At 30.2% G+C, this 19,252-nt stretch overlaps 2 protein-coding genes across 2 annotated transcripts; both read left to right on the forward strand.

The window, feature by feature from the left end:
* The first annotated feature begins 216 nt into the window (after nucleotides 1-216).
* Nucleotides 217-1,419, forward strand: LOC112773023 (uncharacterized). Its single transcript, XM_025818061.3, has 4 exons — nucleotides 217-487; nucleotides 574-789; nucleotides 887-989; nucleotides 1,123-1,419. Exons 1-4 carry the CDS (start codon nucleotides 272-274, stop codon nucleotides 1,179-1,181), a joined length of 594 nt encoding a protein of 197 aa, XP_025673846.1. The 5' UTR covers nucleotides 217-271; the 3' UTR covers nucleotides 1,182-1,419.
* Nucleotides 1,420-4,181: 2,762 nt separating this feature from the next.
* LOC112772170 (terpene synthase 10) lies at nucleotides 4,182-10,797 on the forward strand. Its single transcript, XM_025817058.2, has 7 exons — nucleotides 4,182-4,509; nucleotides 4,904-5,162; nucleotides 5,556-5,937; nucleotides 8,669-8,887; nucleotides 9,662-9,800; nucleotides 9,947-10,195; nucleotides 10,304-10,797. The coding sequence occupies exons 1-7, from the start codon at nucleotides 4,276-4,278 to the stop codon at nucleotides 10,610-10,612; spliced, it is 1,791 nt and encodes a 596-aa protein (XP_025672843.1). The 5' UTR covers nucleotides 4,182-4,275; the 3' UTR covers nucleotides 10,613-10,797.
* The last annotated feature ends 8,455 nt before the right edge of the window (nucleotides 10,798-19,252 follow it).

Raw genomic sequence — 19,252 nt, forward strand, 5'->3', positions numbered from 1 at the left:
AGGCTGGCCCTAACTAACATGGAATGTATATTTACTATGCAAATCTAGAAGAGAAATACTTACTTCTCTGTAACCATAAGGCAGTTGTTATTAAACATACCCCAATAATTATGCAAGTAGATGTTTTATCTGGTTCTACTTTTTATGTTGTTATCATTGTACTTTGTTCATCTCTTGCTAGTTTCCCATGTTCATCTATTAATATATATTGTGTGTTTCAGATAAAAAAATTGCCTTGTTGGGTGCCATACAATCTCTCTTTGAAGGTTCAATGTATACCTTTGTGTTCCTATGGACTCCTGCATTGAGCCCAAACGATGAAGAAATTCCACATGGTTTTATTTTTGCAACATTCATGTTATCTTCAATGTTGGGAAGCTCACTGGCATCTAGGTTGATGGCTCGCACATCACTCCGAGTAGAGGGCTACATGCAGATTGTTTTTGCAGTTTCTGCTGCTTCTCTAATACTTCCCATTTTGACCACTGTATGCTAGTCTTCCCTGCTCTATTTAGTATTGTTATTTTCATTGCATACTATTCTGCTATAAATTGACTGGTTTGTTGGGAACAGTTCGTTGTGTCTCCTACAAAGGAGAAAGGTGGAGGCATCTCATTTACTGGTTCCATTCAGCTTCTTGGCTTCTGTACTTTCGAGAGTTGTGTTGGCATATTCTGGCCATCTATTATGAAGATGAGACCTCAATACATTTCGGAGGAGGCTAGGAGCACAATCATGAACTTCTTCTGCATTCCTCTAAACATTTTTGTGTGTGTTGTGCTGTACAACGTAAGTTGCTAATTTTGCCACTTTCATATATATATATATATATATTCAAAACCTTTGGTTCAAGGTAATTTGACTATTGTGTATTTTGTCTGTGCAGGTTGATGCATTCCCTATCACTGTGATGTTTGGCATGTGCTCAATTTTCCTGATGGTTGCCTGTATCTTACAAAGGCGACTGATGGTCATTGCAGAAAAGCCAAGTAAGATCCTCACACTAAGATACCCACCCTTTGGCAACTTTATTTTAACCTTGAAATGATTTATCCATAGCCCTTTCTCTTCTGGTGGAAGAAAAGCTTTCTAACTTGGGGATGGGATTTGTGTTTGAAACAGAAGCAGGAGAATGGCAAATGAAGGAAAGAGACACTGAATCAGAGCCATTGAACATCTAACTGGTGTTATCTTAAGTTTTCTGTGGAGGCACTGAACGCGGTTGCTTCAACATTTACTTACATAAGGCAGTTTTCTGTCTAATTGGCATAAAGATGCGATCTAAGTGTGAAGATAAACCTGTTTTCCACCAACCAAGGCAAAAAGGGAATTCAAGTAGAAAAAAGATTAGTGGAGCTATTTCTTCTTTTCTTTTTTTTTTAAGTGTTTTTGGTATCCATATCGTAGTGCATTAGATTCCTATTGGCTATTAATATTACTTAATTAGCTTCAATATATATATATATATATATCTTAATTATTTTTTTCTGCTTTCCATATGTCATTCATCTCCATATATAATTAGAGCGTATTTCATCTTTTTTGTATACATATACACTTATTATATGATCGTTTTCTGAACTTGAGTCATTTTCTATTTCAGATTCTCCTTACAAAATGGAGCAAGAAACAAAGATGTTGGAACAAGTTTCCGCGATGAAACTCACACAAGAGACCAAGGAACGAAGGCAGGCTTGTTTTAAAGTTAATTACAAAAGGAGAAAATTTTTAGCCTCCAAATCTTATTCATCATCACTTAGCTAAGCTACTTGTCTTGTAATATTCATATTCTAAGTAGTAAAAACAGCACTTATTAGATGGTTTAAATACATTATTAGATATTAACATAGTTTAGGGAACTGGATGGTAGATTTGACTGATTAGTGTTTATTGCAATGCTTGTATTTTGGTAAGTTTAGTAAGACAAGGTTTTGTATAGGAGTTATTACTTTTGATTTTCAATAATAAAAAATTATATATTATATGAATATTTTGTTCATGAGTTATATAATATTTCATTTATGGATTATGATTTTTTGTTATTGTGAAATTTTAATCACAAAATTATTTATTTAATGCAATAAAAATAACGATAAAAATTATTTTTTTAAACGATAAAAAATGTCACTGTCAGGGTAAAACGGCGGTTCAAAAATACCATTTTAACCAACCAAAATGCTACTGTCAGGGTAAAAATGGCGGTTCAAAAATGCCATTTTAACCAACCAAAACACCACTTTGTCAGGGTAATAATGGCGGTTCAAACCGCCGTTTTAACCTATCCAAAAATCGCCATTTTAACCCTGAAAATAACGGCGGTTTGAACTGCCGTTTTAACCAACCAAAACGCCACTCTGTCAGGGTAATAATGGCGGTTCAAACCGCCGTTTTAACCTATCAAAGAACCACCATTTTAACCCTGAAAATAACGGCGGTTTTGAACCGCCGTTTTAACCTATGCAAAAACCGCCGTTTTAACCCAAGAAATTGTGACGGTTTTCAAAAAACCGCCGTAATAACTAGAATGGCGCCCAGAATTACGTCACTTTACGAAACCGCCATTATTGGTAATAATGGTGGTTCAAACCGCCGTAAATATAAAAAAAAAACCGCCGTTTTTACCAAAATTTTTTGTAGTGTAATTTTGATAATTTAATTATTTCTTCTTTTAAATCTTCTAATTTACTTTTTTCCATTAGGTAACGTTTTTCTTATAAAAAGCTATGGTTTTAAGTGTTTTGTAGTGAAAAGTGTGGATTTAGAATGTATAGTTTAGATCTTGCCACGTAGGCGTCTTTAAAAAAAAGTTGTTTTTGGGATCTTTATTTGAGTGGTGGCTAAATACTAAATACTATATGTCAACTGTCAAGTTCTTTGCATTAAACTTAACACGCTTTTCAACCATCACATTGGTTTAATATTTTTTAAAATTCTTCATTGCTGTTAACAAATTTTTTTCTTTTATTTTGATAAATCGTAATTTTTACTAGTATTTTTAACAATACAAAATAAAGAAGTAAAAACTAACTAATCAATAAAATTAATATCATAGAAATTAAGCTCATTAAAATACTAAGAAATGCGTAATCAAACAAAAAAAATTCAAAAAATTTAAAATTATAAAAACAACGTAACTTTATAAAAATAGAATACAAAAATATTAGAAAATAAATTTATAATTGACCACAAATAAAAAATAAAAAATAAAGCTTTAAAATTATCTTGGATTAATCAACACTCTTAAAGATTTGCATTAATCCCTATAAATCAAACTTAAATTAATTTAACAATATGTATATACATCTTAAAAATTAATAATGAAATACAATAAGGTATAACGGCTTGAAGAGTCCTTCCAAAAAAGTGATAAAAATTAGGGAGGAATTTAAAATTTATAGAAAAAATTAAGATTTGGAAGGAAAATTAAGATTTAGCGAGACGTTAAAGATTTGGAGGAAAAATTAAAATTAAGAGTATAAATTATAATTACTAATTATGATAAAGGATTTTTTTTAGTAAAGAAAATATTTAAACACTACTTTTGCGTCTATTTTTTTTTAAAAGCAATGTGTCGTTGGCTTTTTGAAAAAATAAATTATTTACTTTTTTAATTAAAATATTTTTTTAAAAGTGATATCTAAACATGTTTAAAATAAAAAAGTATTTTTTTTAAGTACTTTTTTTAAAAAATAACCAATCTAAACTAGTATATATTTTTTTAATGGTAATTTCTTAAAAAAAATTTTATATCAATTGCATTTTTAAATAAGAAAAATTCAAGGGTCAATAAAAAATTAAAAATTTATTTTTTTTAACTAATATTTTTAATTATTAATTAAATTTTTTTAATCTAATAATCTAACAACATATTTTTAATCTATATTTTTAAACATTATTTAACTAACTATCTGCCAAAAATAATAAATACTGTTTGTATTTTAGTATTTTTTTTAATTTTAGTGTCACCCGTCGTCAGTGATAGCGTATTATTACTTACTAGGGGACCAGCCAGCTAACTTTAATTTGAAACGTGTGGCTTGATAGTAAGCACACGGAGAAAATGATACAAGTAGTCTGGCTTAATAATAAGCACGTGTAGAAAATGATACAAGGAGCATGTGGCGGCTAAGAACTCCTCAGCTGGTAATCAGCTATATAAACCTATGATGCCAATTAATTAAGGAGCAAAAAATATCCAAGAAGCTAACCTAAGATCCCACCAATCAAAAAATCGTCAGTTACATAAATCACTTCCCCACTCTCTAGTTCTAGCTAATGGATCATCTGCCAATACTAATGGCTACAAATTCAATCCCAGCTAGATTCTCTAAAGTGATTCTTCCTCAGGGTCTGGAATTCAAGACTTTCAAAAATGTCCCTTTTCCAACTCAATGCAATGCATTGAATAAAATTTCTAATCATAATCAAACAATACCTCGTCGATCTGCCAATTTCAAACCTTCTATTTGGCATTATGATTTCATCCAGTCTTTGAACAGTAAATATAAGGTATGCTTATATATTATTAATTTTTGTACGAGAAAAATTGTTATGGTCCGAATTAAGAAATTTGAAATGTATAGTTTATTTTTCTATGCAATACTTGACAAGTTAGTGTTTTTTTACTTAAATATTAATCACTTAATTGCTACTTTACTATATCTTGATTATTTTCTAGCAGCAAGACATACAGCAATGACCAAAAAAAATTTTACATAAACTAAAATAATAATTTATAGACCGTAGTAGTCTCCTGTCCATTTATATATTTGACTTTATCCATATAAGTGATTTGGTTCTTACAAATTCTCTTTTTCGAAAGTTTAAACTTTTGGGCAGTGAAACACAAATACTTGTGATTAACACAAAATAATTAAAGCATAGTAAAACTTTAATACTGCAGCAAGGGACATACACAGAGCAAAGCCAAGCGCTGAGGGAAGAAGTAAGAATGATGCTTTGCAAAGTAGAAAATCATGTTTATCAACTTGATCTTATTGATGTGCTGCAAAGGCTTGGGGTGGCTTATCATTTCAAGAATGAAATAAGGGACTTGTTAGATAATATATATGACATGGTTGACTCCAAGAAGAAGAAGGATTTACATGCCACGGCTTTGGAGTTTAGGCTCTTAAGGCAACATGGTTATGATATATCATCAGGTTTATTTCTTTTTTTATTTTATGATTATTTATTTATTTATTTTTATTCTTATGCTATTTTGAAAATTAAGTTAATACACATCCTTTATCTTTGATTTCAGTACATAAAACATATGTCATGTATGTCTATTAATAGGTGTAAACTCAGGTGCAGTCGACTTTACGTGAAGTTGATAGTTGAGAGCCGTTAGATAGTTTCATTTAACGGCTCTCATCTATCAACTTCATGTGAAGTCGACTGCACCTGAATTTTCACCCTATTAATAAAGTTAATATATATATATATATAGAAAGAATGCCGGCATTATTATTATTATTATTATTATTATTATTATTATTAATTAGAGGATCACATACAAATAATTACTGTAAATTGTGGTGTTGTTGTTGCAGATGTTTTTTTTAACTTTCTAGATGAAAGAGATCATTTTAAGATATCCCAATCAGTTGATATGGAAGGAATATTGTCACTATATGAAGCCTCATTTTATTCATTGGAGGGTGAAACTATATTGGATGAAGCAAGAAATTTCTCTTCAAAAATTCTTGAAAAATATTCATTCAGAAATAAGAGGGAAGGGAACTACTTATCACTCCTAATTGATCATTCTTTGGAGATTCCATTGCATTGGAGGGCACCAAGATGGGAGACAGAATGGTTCATTCATGCTTATGAAACAAGAAGAACAATGAATCCCTCTTTACTTGAATTTGCTAAATTGGATTTCAACATTCTTCAAACCATCCACCAAGATGAACTCAAGAATGCATCAAGGTAATGACAACCATTATTAATTATATTAGTACATGCATAATTTTGTTCCAAATTTTGACTTAATTATGTCTCTTATATGATACCATACATGTGGTTTTCCATATATACGGCTTTCTTAATTCATTCTAAAACCTTGGTGATTCCTTTTATATATGCGATTTCCACATCTCTAATGACTTGCTATTATAACTTTCTAATATTTTTTAATGTCTTTTATCTTAAACTTTTTAAAATATCTTAAATTATATTCATTAGTTATAATAAATAATAAATAATAAAGGCAACAAATTAATTATTGGACATTAAATATTATTAAAATTTTAAAATGATAAAGGCAACAAATTAATTATTTGACATTAAATATTATTAAAATTTTAAAATTATTCTATAATCCATATTTTTAGAGACACACACATGCACTGATGGATCTATACACTCACACACACGTGCGCATGAAAATATTATGATATATATTTATATTTATTTTTTAATATTTAATATTATTTATTATTATTTAATAATAAAAAAGTGGTAATAGACAATAATTCCAAAAAAGAAATAAATAATTAAGTTCAGTACGTCAACACGAAAGCTCTTTAAAATGTAACAACAGAAATTATTGATACAAAAATATCCCATAGCTTTCCTTTTGATTTAGATTCCAACGTTTCCGTACTACCCCGAATAATAACAAACAACATCATCACCAGATACATATCCTTAGTATTTAAATAACCAAGGATAGCAAATAGCAGCAAATCAATTCATCATCTTTACCTTTGGCACAACCAACTTAAGTTACTGTAGTGATTAATTTATTAATTTATTTAAATAAATATTAAGTTAAATTTTATTTTATATATATAATAATTCATTGACTTATAGTAAATTTTAAATAGAATTTCAATTTATAATAAATTAATTATTGATTTGTTAAAATAAAAATATCATAAAAAACATAAAAAAATTTTTTCTTTTGGGATGTGTAAACTTATGGTTTTTGAAGTATTTTTAAAGGATAAAGTATTAAATTAGTTCTTATATTTGGACGTAATTCTGTTTTAATTCTTAAGATTTAAAGTGTTTTATTTGAATTTAAAAAAAAATTATTTAGCTTCAATATAATCCTACCATGATATCAAAGTTAAATAATCAACGGAATGTCCTACATGATAGTAGTACAAGAACAAAATCGTTAATCTAGACAATAAGTACAAGTTTCAGATGTACAAAATCAACCATAAATACATCACTATATTTATTTATCATTTTTTTATAATTTAAATGAAATATTTTTTCATTAAACTAAGAAAAATGATAAATAAATGTATTGATACATCCACTGTTGATTTTGTGTCTATAGAGTTCGTACTTTTTCTCCAGATAATTATTTATTTTTATATTTTTTAAATTAAATATTAATTTTTTTAAATTAGACATTATTTTTAGACACTTGACAATTACTCTATTATCAATAGTGTTTGATATCTATGAAAGACAATCATAAAAGTAGAAAATGAATTTTCTTAATTTTTTTAACAATTTAAAAAATAAAATTTAATTTTTTTTATTAATTTTATAAGTAGAACTAAAAATAAATATAAAAAATAATAAAAAATTAAAAATTATACTTTATACTCTTAATTTTTTTTAACAATTAAAAAAATTCATTTTCATAAAATTGTCGTCCCGTGTCGGTTTGTCCTCTGGTGAGTCTGGTCCCACTGCACACATTCAAAAAATAAATTTCCTTGACCGTTGTTTAGTTATATATTCACTCTTCCATACTAAAAAAACGCACCTCTCATTGGATATTGTATCAAATTACAAGTTTCAAATTTTTTGAGAATATAAAACTTTTAAATAGTATATAAGTAAAAAATGTTTTTCACCTTATCGATTACTTTTTGAAATAGAATTAGTTTTATTTAATTTTAATTCTAATAAACTGTGTCCCATTCCAAAACTACTATTTGTAATTTAGTTAAAATTAAATTTCAAATGAATCACATCCACATTCTTTCCCTACGGATATTATAATATCTTTCACAGACGGGCCTTCCACATCAATTTTATTATTTCACATGAGATAACCATTATTTTCTTCCATAAAGGTTCATCTACACATGAACGGGCACGTAGACTTTGTAGCTCATCAACTATATTATTTAGTACAATTATATATAAAAAATATTAAAAATAAATAATTTTTATTAATATTAACCAATACTTTTAGTTAACACCTTATATATTTTTATATTATTAATATTTAAAATTTAATATTTAAAATTTAAGATTTAAAATGCAAAATATTAGTCAAATATTAACTAAAATAATAAATTTTATTAGTCATATAATATTATTTTTAGTATATTGCATATATATATATATATTTTTTATGTAATGAGATGATGAGGCCATAAAAATCCATAAAGAAGAAAACCTAAGCTATTACAGAAACGGGTAAACTAACCCCAAATTTATTAAATTTGCACGTGTAAAATAAGAAATATTTTATGTTTTAATTAAAGTGTTTTGGATTTCAAGTATTTTTAAAAATAGCAATGAATATATATGATAAAATATCTCTTTTAAGAAATTGTTTATCAAATTTCTCAAGATCTTCGTTAATACAGTAGATATATAAGTAGAGAAAACAAACACTTCAAGAGGAGTATCTTTCTGCATTTGATTAAATTCTTAATAAAAGGGGGTTCATTTCTTTATTAAGATGGTGGAGAAAAATTGGCCTTCCAGAACAGTTGAACTTTGCAAGGGATAGATTGGTAGAGAGCTACTTTTGGGGTATGGGAATGAGCTTTGAGCCAGATCTTGAGTTTTCTAGAACAACTCTAGCAAAGGTCACTTCCTTAGCAACCATAATTGATGATCTTTATGATGTTTATGGAACTCTAGAAGAATTAAAGCTTTTCACGGAAGCAATTGACAGGTTAGTAATTCATACTCACTACTGATATTAAATTTCTTTGCCTACACCACATTTGAAATTTTGCCACGTACAATAATAAATAAAAAAAAAACATATAATTTTTGTCTTTAAAATTTATTAAAAATTTTAAAAATATTTTAAATTTTATTTCATTTTAAATTTATTTTAAAAATTTTTTATTTTCATCAAATTTATTCTTAACAATTAATTTTTCAAAAAAAAAATTATCACAATTCAAAAATAACTTCACAAGAACAACCTTTAATACAAACAAATCAAATATATTTATTATGCATTATTATTAAATTAGTTTTATTTTTTATATTTTAGTTATTAAGAGTATATTTGATATAAATTAAAAATTTTTGGGACAAAATTAAAACAAAATTAAACTTAAGAATATTTTTAAAATTCTTTACAAATTTTACAGACAAAAATATATTTTATTCATAGAAAAATATAAAGTACTAATTTAGTTCTTAATATTTGAATTAAGTTTTAGTTTTATTTTTAACATTTGAAAATTATAATTATAGTGCTGAATATAGTGATTTGAGAAAAAGTATAATAGAATAATAAGGAAAAAATATAATAATAAAAATAACACTGTTTTTAAAAGAAAAATAAAATAGGATAAAATAAAATATTTAGGATAAAAATATAACTTTTTAGACGTTAAAATAAAAAAATTAAAATTTATCTTAAACATTTAAAAAGTACTTTAACCAACAAAATAATTTAAAATAATTTTAATATTTTTATTGTTGACTGTAGATGGGATCTAAATACCATTGATAACCTTCCGGACTACCTGAAAATATGCTTCTATGCTATCCATGATTTCGTCGATGAATTAGCTTTTGAGTTCTTGAAAATTAACGGCAACAATATCACTCCATATCTAAAGAAAGTGGTAAGAAATTGTTTAGTTTTTACTATACTTTTAATAATCGTAATTTTTCATTGTGCGTTATGAATTTTAAAATGCATACAATATTCTAACTTCCTTCTCAAGAATCGTATTATATGATGAACTTATGTTTTTGGTAAAAATTTCAGTGGTCAGATCTTTGTAAAGCATACTTTACCGAGGCAAAATGGTATTACAGTGGATATAAGCCAAGTCTTGAAGAGTACGTTGAAAATGCATGGATATCCATTGCCATTCCTCTTATGCTTACTCATTCTTATTTTGCAATTCCATATTCATTCCAAAAAAATGAATTGGGTTACTTAGAAGAATATTGTGACATAATTCGATTTTCGGCAACAATTACACGTCTCATTAATGACCTTAGAACACATAAGGTACCTTTCAAAATTTCCTTTGTGTTGTTTCCAAAATTAAATTCTCTTATATACGTTCAACATTTATCTCACCTTTATTATTATTTCTTTTTCATTTATCATTTTTAGCGGGAGAGTGAATTTGGTGATGTTCCAAAATCGATTCAATGCTACATGAATGAAAATGAAGCTTCTGAGACTAATGCTCAAGAGCATATCAAATCAATGTTAAACACAACATGGAAGAAGATGAATAAGGAAGCTCATAATTCTTCTTTGCCTCCAATGTTTATTGAAATTGCAGTAAACCTTGCAAGAATGTCAATGTGCATGTATCATGATAGAGATGGTCATACCATTCAAGATCCTCAAATCAAGAATCGTATATCATCCTTAATCTTTCATCCATTACTGATACAAAGATCAGAGGTGTTATGAATTAATTAATTACAAATAACCATAAGATAATGTACCTTATTATTGAAGGACTTGAACTCTCTTTGGAATTATTAGGAAGTTTTCGTTGTCGAAAAAATTATAAGATGTCAATAATTTAAATTTATTGTAATTTTAAAACATGATTAAATCATTATCATTAAAGAGATATTTGCCTTCGTATAGAATTATTATTGGGTTGATTGATGATACTCTCTCCGGATATGCATATATAACATTATTCATTATCGATTTTTAGCAAATCGACGGTGGTTCAATTCTAATGGTCTGAGAGCGAAACCTACTCCTCTTTTGTAGGTACCAGTTCTATAAGTATATCAAAGGTTCTCGAATTAGACGAGTATTAAGACAGAAAATAAGTTTTGAAAATGTCAAAAAGATACAAAAAGTGTAAAAGAAAAAATTCAAAAAGTAAATTGACTGAAATCGAAATGTTTTGCATTGAATTTAAACAAAGCAGTAAAATGTCTTCGATTGAATTAAAGGACTTTTGACATAAAAATTAAAGGTGCTGAAATGTAAATTGGACAAAAAAATTAAACATTGCTTGAAAAATAAATTGGACAAGAAAAGTAAAGTTTTACAGAAAGTATAAATGGAAATTTAAAGACAATGAAAAGAATCCTACAGAAATTAAACTCGAATGCAGACTCAGGAATTCGCTGGGGATGTGAGTGTGCTTGAGTATATTTTTGAAGAAAAGTTCCAACCCCTATTGCTTAAAATTGACTAATATTTATAACCTATATCTGTAACCGATCCTTAATTACACAATGTTCACTACAAGAAAATGCAGTATTTATAACAAAAAAAAATTATTACAAAAAATCGAAATTTTGAAACAAAAAGATTTTGTAACAAAAAAAGGGACCGTTGTAGTATGTTCCGTTACAAAAAGTTTTTGTAACAAAAAATGGAACTATTATAATTCAAAGTAATATTTTGTAACAAATTTTTCTGATACAAAAAAACAAAAGTTGCTACAAAATTGATAACAAATTTTGATCTTCAAAGTATTTTTGGTGACAATATATTTTTTCCTATCATAAAATTTTGTTACAAAATATAACTTGATTTTGTAACATTTTTTTTCTTTAGTTACAAAATACTATTTATTTTGTAATAATTTTTTAATACAAATTACACACATAATTTACCAAATTATATTATTTTTTAATTAATTAATATATTAACTAATTTACTCAACAAGTCAACATTTATATAATATATAATAACATAGATAGTTCAAATATCTTTCATTTAACTAAGATTGTTTTATAAATCTTCAACAAATAAACTTTAAAGTACAAATTAACAAGACACATTGAAGAACCCTAATGAACTAGATAGATACACAGGATAAGAAAAACAAGAAATTATAAATCTCCAAAATATAAACTACAAATTACAAACTCCATCATGTTCATACAGCTCCTTTCTCATGGAGAAGCTTCTAATAAGTGCCACATCTGAAAAGACCACCAACCAAAAAACACTAGTTTAAGAAACAAGATTTGTTTTTCCTTTAAAAATACACAGAAAAAACAAAAAGCTATACTCGTATTATTCAACAATGAATACAAACTCTAAAATTTTTACCATATCCTTTCCCAACTCTTTTTTAGTTGAGCAACATACTCAGCAATCCTTTTGATAGCTTCCACCTATCGAGGTAACAATTGAAGAGTAGAGTTTAGACCTTGACAAAATAATTTATTAAAAAAAATCTGTATATTCTCACACAATTAACTTAAATAATCATAATAATTATGATCATTTATACTAACTATTTTCAGATTATGATAGAATATTTTTACAAGAATCACTTGTCACTGTTTAACATAAGAAACAAAATATAAAAAAAAAAAGATATACAAAACCAAAATAAAAAGTAGAAACAAGATATAACACTAATTATAACTGATTCTTTGTTAATAAGAGCACAGAAAAGGATAAATGTCTACTAATTCTCAAAAGCAGTGAAGCATTATGTATCAAGTTGTATAACCTTGGTGATTGTAGAACAAGTCTCTCAATATCTCTAATGTATAAAATGATGGGAGCAGTTTCTGAGACAGAAACCAAGACCTGCACAAAGAAAATGTTCTTAGAACTTCTTTTTCCAAAATATATAGAACCAAGACCTGCCCTTCCGTGGCATCTTCATCGCATCACCCAAAATCCTAATCAATGACAACATCTAATTTGTGAAAAATGAAGTCATTTTCTGCCTCCGCCGCATCTAAGTAGCTGTCTTCAACTGCCCACCAGTCATAGGTCTATCTGCATTAATGTAGCTTTTTGTTTCGAGTTCCACCTCATATGAGGCAAGCAACCTTCTCTGCATGAATATATATGAATCTCATTATCATTCCTTCTATCCTTGAGCATGCAATTTAATGTCGACCATAATAGTCGTTCAAGTTTCTACAGAGATGAGAATTTCAATATGTATGTGATGCTTTTGTAGGAATGTGGCACGATATAGACAGTTTCAAATAAATGAGGAACATCAGCATGCCACTTCAAGCTATGTATCCTCAGGAAATAGATTCATTATAAAGATCAAGCACTTAGATGCCGAAATATAACAGTGGGTTGAGCCTCAAGCAGAAAATATTATGCTCATCATTACATATTTAGTTATAGCAATATAAAGATCAATGACACAAATACTTACATGATCCTCAAAATTTGGGCTCCTTAAATTGATAGACAGATTTCTCATCAGCAGTAGCACCTAAATAGAGTATGATTTGGTAAGTACTTCTCTAACATAAATTTATAACTTCATATTTCTAATATCAGTCCAAAGTTAATATTTCAAAGCCTTTGTAGAAATAAAGTTTCAATATCTTAACTCCATTTAAGGAGTAGGAATTATTTGTTTGAAGCAAATGGAAATGGACTGTCAAAAAAAATGATTCATTGGACAGTAAGAACACAGGCAAACATATCGTCTCAACATCTATAGGATCCATCCTTTTTTGTTTCTGTAAATGAGACCTGCAAATGGAAATGGAGTATCAAAAGAAATGATTCATTGGACAGTAAGAACACAGGCAAACATACCGTCTTAACATCTATAGGATCCATCCTTTTTAGTTTCTGTAAATGTAACCAAACGGTTTAACTCAAATTAAATGAGACCTGCAACATTGAAAACAAGACACTTTACAGAGCATGGTTCTTCACGTCCTGTCACCTAAAGTTTGAAGCTCCATAAACAATGGCAAAATTTTGCCAATATCAACAATATGCTGAAATTCAAAGCAAGGACTAAAATTAAATTAAAACCAGAACATGGTAACCGTAGCAGTGACAAAACAGAACGTGTAAATGGACCAAACCTAAGGGAAAGATCAGACGAGTACCTTCAACAATCCCACGGCAACACTAGCATCAATATTCAACCTAATTGTAGCAGAAAATAGGATAATAGTAGAGTAAAAGTGGAAGTAGAACAAGTTTAAGGAAGCGAAGAACCTAAACCAAAATAGAGGCAGCAAAGATACCTCCATCACTGACTCTAACAGCAGTGTAGAGATCAGTGGTGGTCATGGTGGCTTCCGACGAGCCCAGCGACGGCAATAGCAGCGGTGGTGGTCTCCATCATCCTCCTTCGCGTCTCTCTCTGTTTTGTTCTACTTCTCGACAGTGACCACGCGGAATAGTGACGATGGTATAAATAGCGCCCCTCCTCCTCTTCTTCGCAACTGAGATGACGTCTACGGTGGTAGCGGCAGCGTCGGAGGCTTCGGTGCCGACCGAAATGACCTTCTCCTCCTCTTCTCATCGCATCTCCTCTCTTTTTCACTCTCGTTCGTCGTTCTCCTCTTCATGAAGGAACTCGACAGACATGACGGCGACCTCAACCGCGGCGGCTTGGCCGCGACGGAGGTGGCCCCCCTTTCTCCCTCACACTCTTTCCTTTTCGTTACTTATTTGGTTCTCCGTTTTTCCCTTCTCCTTTGAGCTTCCCTGTTTCCTTTCTTTCCCTTTCTGAACGTAGGTTTAGGAATTTTGGGTATAAATTTAGGAATGCAGTGAAATTAGGATTTTATTTGGTACTTCTAGAATTAAGGTAAAATATATACGTGTAATATAATAATTTTACAAAATATTTATGATAGAATAATAATTTAGAATTAAAAATTAATTTCAGAACACATATAATTTTATTTATCAATTTATCAATGGGCTCAAACAATTATTTTTCTAATTTAAATTATAAAATGAACGTATTAATCACATTTTATAAAATATAATTTTAAACTCAAAATATTAATTATTTAAATTAATACATCACAATATAAATAATTTATTATTTATTTTCTAACAATCAGAGGCTTTACTGGCTTAATGATGAGTGTTGGGTTTTGGTGGATTTAGGACTAGTAGAGAAAGAAAAAAAAATCAAAGCTCTATATTTTATTCTTAAGGAAGTTTTTTAAAATTTTATTTAAATGGACGAAGACGGCAAACAGCAGAATAAAAAATAAAGGTGAGGGTTAGAATTATGATTTTTACTTTTCATAATTATTTTTTTAAAATTTTAACTTTTTTTATTTATGTTTAACAATTAATTTTTTAATTTAAAAAATTAATTTTTAATCAACATTTAAGACTTAATTATTAGTAAAATTATATATTAATTTTATAAAAAATATAAAATAATATATACCATTTTTTAAAATAAATCATTTAATCTTTAATTTTTTTTATAAAAAATAATTAATTAACACAAATAATATTTTAAAAATAAAATTTTTAAAATAAAATAAAATTATCATAAAGATTTTAACATTTAAAAAAATTTTTTTTTAGTTACAAAAATTCTTGTATTTTGTGACAAACAAATAACTTGTTACAAACAATACTGAATTTTGTGACAAATTAATTTTTTGTTACAAAATAATTGGAGTTTTTGAAACAAATGGATATTTTGTTACAAAATATTTTAAATTTTTGCAACAAGTTCATCTTTTGTTACAAAATATTTTAAAATTTTGCAACAAAACACTTGTTCGTTACAAAAGCCAATATAATTTGTAACAAAAAAAAACGAGTCGTTACAAAATATCAAAACGTTTTGTAACAAATTGTATTGTTGTTACAAAATATTATTATTATGTAACAATTACTAATTTTTGTTACAAAAAAATAATTTTTTGTAACAATTTTAAATTTGTTACAAAATTTTTGTTACAAATGTTCCATTTTCTTGTAGTGGTTGCCTTGTATGCGGATTCTTAGGTAACTTTTCCCACTCTTTTGTCCACAGACGTTACCCATAAACTCCTCCTTTGGAGAAAACCTTCAACTTCTCTAATTATGTAACCGTTCGATTCTCTACTCGAGCAACTATCTGATTTCTCATTCACTTGCTCGACTATGCTTTCTCGATTTAATAAGGTATCTAAGTCGAGTCCGTGTCGGGTAATTCCCGATTAATGCCTACACGTGCGCCTTTTTGACCTCTGCTTCCATCCTAACATCTTTTCGAAATTTCGAATTAGCTTGCCCTAGTCGAGAAATATTTCTCGACTAACAAATTGCCCTCTAGGATTAATGTGTTTACTTTCGAAGTCATTCCTTGGAAGATGAAATACTTAATCCTAATCCAGTTTTCGATCACTTTAACTGACCATAATTATTATTTACCTTCTCCATTAATTCTGACCCGTTTGACACGTTTCCCGTGACTTGCGCTCTTTCTCTCCACCACTTCACCTTCTTTGCAAGGCTACCTTTTTTTTCTCTTTGAATTCCCTCTATAATAACGGCTACAGTAAAACTCCCTTTAAATTTGACACTTCCGTCTTTGTTCAACTTTCTCGAGCCCTTGTTTCCTACATTTCTCGTGCATTCATCCTTCTTGTGTAACTTTTACTCCTCAAACTTCATTCTTCTTTGCTCTGCAATGGCTGCTTCCTCATCTCACGCCGCTGCTTAAGACAAAGGCAAAGGTCCTATAGTACAACCACCAGCTCCTCTACCTCTCCACATTTTAAATCAAGTCAATGACGAAGTTATCGATAACCCACAACTTCAACTCAATGACCCTAGAATCCTTATTCCTTTTACTTTGGGTGAATACATCCATTGTTTTATTGGTCCCATTGAGAATCTGGGAAGGGCAAACAAAAAAATCCCTTTCTTCCCCAATGCTCAAGGGGAAGATTTGTTGATCAATCAAGACCTTGATATCTCCTTCTTCACTAACAAAAAGTCCTTTCGGAACAACCCTAAAATCACTCCTCGAGGAACTAACTTCACAGCCTGGTAAGAACGTCTTGCCCATCGAAGAGTGCTGCTTGGGGGGCTCTGGGGATTCAGGATCTTTTGAGACTTTTCCACTTTTCTCCTTCAACGCTCCCTTTGCATGATCGGAGCCGTAACCTTTTTCTGGAACAGGACTACCAATAATTTCCACCTTCCTTGTGGAATGATTGGTATGTCACTACTAGATGTGGCTGCTATTACAGGACTCCTAATTAGTCCTCCAGACTTCACCTCTGACATGCATCCCAGACAACAATACAACATTGCCCCCACAATTTCTCATAGTGACTTCATTGCTCATCACATGGGTGTAGAGGGCACTGCTATTACAGATGATGAGCATGTAGCCTTTCTGTTCTATTGGCTAAATACAGTCGTCTTATGCTCTCGAATGTCCAAATGTCAAAGCTTTTCCTTCCCCTTTTTGCTCTGCTTCATGAAGGAAACAATCTGAATTTGGCCAAGCTTCTTCTAAGGCACATCTTCGAAGAACTTGGCCAATTTGTTAACTGTCTTCGAAACAACTATTTGATCAGTACAGGTGGCCCTCTTTGGCTTCTTCAATTATGGTTTAATGCCATTTTCGAAAAACACATGATTACACCTGGAGGTGGTGCTATGGACAAACAGCACATTGAAGGTTTTCGATTGGTCAATTTTATGCCAAATTTTCTAGAAGCAGAATCGGACGAAGACCGATTTTGGGCTGTCTTTTCTCTTCTCCATTCTTGCAAAGACTTTCACAATGAGGATCTCAATTTCACTCCCTTTTTGTGTTGAAATTGCGATCCTGCTTGGCTTGAACGCCTCCTCTTCCCCAATGATGCTGAAGAAAATGAGCTTGCTAACAGGAATTGGGCAAATTTACTGGCCGTACAAGCGATTCCTACACGGTTACCTCAACACAAAAAAAGAACGTTTCAAAGTAACTCTGTATGCCCCTCATTACACAGCCAGGCAGCTTGGATTCTCACAAGCTATCCCAACTCCACTTCCCCGAAACAATAGACCATTTTTCCATATCACTTTGACTTCTCAGAAAGAACTTGATCTCTGCCTCTTAAAAAATTAAAAACAAAAAGAGGGCTATAATTTCTTGGTTTACGATCGGAGCTCATACATCACAAAATCTTGCTTCGATTTGTGGACTACTTACTACTCTAGGTACAGTCGTATCCTAGAGGAGATCAAGTGTTCTGCTGTTCAAATGATCCTACTGCTGAGGGTTCTCCAAGGAGGACTCACAGAAGAAAAGCTAAAACCACAGCTTCTTCACGCCAACCAATAAGGAAATGTCGACGGACACCTTCAAAGACTTCCAGGAAGGTAACTATATTTATATGATTATTCCTTAACTGAAATTCTTTGATAATCACATTCATTTGCAATTCTTTTAATGTCAACCTTTCTTTAGTTACAGTTACAACCGTTGAGTGAGAGTTCTGACAACAGTGAGCCATCTATTTGGAATATCCTTGCTACATCCTCATAGTCAGAGGATACGATTGACTCAGATTCAGGCTCTCAACTAATTCGAAGGACAAGACCCATTCTGGTAACATTATATCATTTATACATGTATTTCGATTGAGTTAAGATAAATCTCGATTTATAGTGATGTACCTTGCATTTCAGCCCGTGACTGCTACACAATCAATCACCTCATCTTTGGCACCAGATCAGCCACAACAACAACAACAACAAGACCTAGGACAAGCCATATCTCATTCATCAATCCAAGCCACAGAATCTGTTCAGCCTCTCCAAGTCACTTTTCCAATTCCGACTGGGACACAGGTACTCTACTTAACAAAGTAGCACACTCAACATTCTCCAACACAAACTTTGAACCTTGGACTTGTCTCTCCGACTAACCAGGTTGCACTTTCTGCTGAATATCAAGTGGCCCCTGATTCTGACTCCCCCTCTCGAGTTGCTAAGACTACTGCTTCAGATTCTCCATCTAGAGTTATGAAAGCCTTTCCTTCTCCTCAAAGAACCTCCAGTGCTCCCCAACAAGCTGAACTTCAACATCTCCTTGGTCAAGGATTCGGAAATTTGGGTGTCTTTACCAGATCTACAAATGTCTCCTTGGTTAACCTGATCACCATTCTAAATCAAGCTATTCAGGAAGACCAAGTGCTTATTTCTACCCATGTACTCCTTGGTCCTTCTACATCCGGTCCTTCATCGGAGCTGACTGTTAATGCTTGAGAACAACTTCTATCATTTCTCAAACTTTTGGACCATCCACCCATCGAATGAACCAATGATGTAGCCCTGAACAAGCTTTTGTCCGATCTACTGAGTTCATCTTTCGAACTCCAGGCTTCATCC

Source organism: Arachis hypogaea, chromosome 18 (assembly GCF_003086295.3).
Source record: "Arachis hypogaea cultivar Tifrunner chromosome 18, arahy.Tifrunner.gnm2.J5K5, whole genome shotgun sequence".
In the NCBI taxonomy this organism is placed as follows: domain Eukaryota; kingdom Viridiplantae; phylum Streptophyta; class Magnoliopsida; order Fabales; family Fabaceae; genus Arachis; species Arachis hypogaea.

Coding starts and splice junctions, on each gene's coding strand:
- LOC112773023 (XM_025818061.3), top strand. CDS start 272: ATGTATACCTTTGTGTTCCTATGGACTCCTGCATTGAGCCCAAACGAT. Junction 790..886: donor TGTGTGTTGTGCTGTACAAC/GTAAGTTGCTAA, acceptor TTGTCTGTGCAG/GTTGATGCATTCCCTATCAC. Junction 990..1,122: donor GGTCATTGCAGAAAAGCCAA/GTAAGATCCTCA, acceptor TGTTTGAAACAG/AAGCAGGAGAATGGCAAATG.
- LOC112772170 (XM_025817058.2), top strand. CDS start 4,276: ATGGATCATCTGCCAATACTAATGGCTACAAATTCAATCCCAGCTAGA. Junction 5,163..5,555: donor TGGTTATGATATATCATCAG/GTTTATTTCTTT, acceptor TTGTTGTTGCAG/ATGTTTTTTTTAACTTTCTA. Junction 5,938..8,668: donor GAACTCAAGAATGCATCAAG/GTAATGACAACC, acceptor TTCTTTATTAAG/ATGGTGGAGAAAAATTGGCC.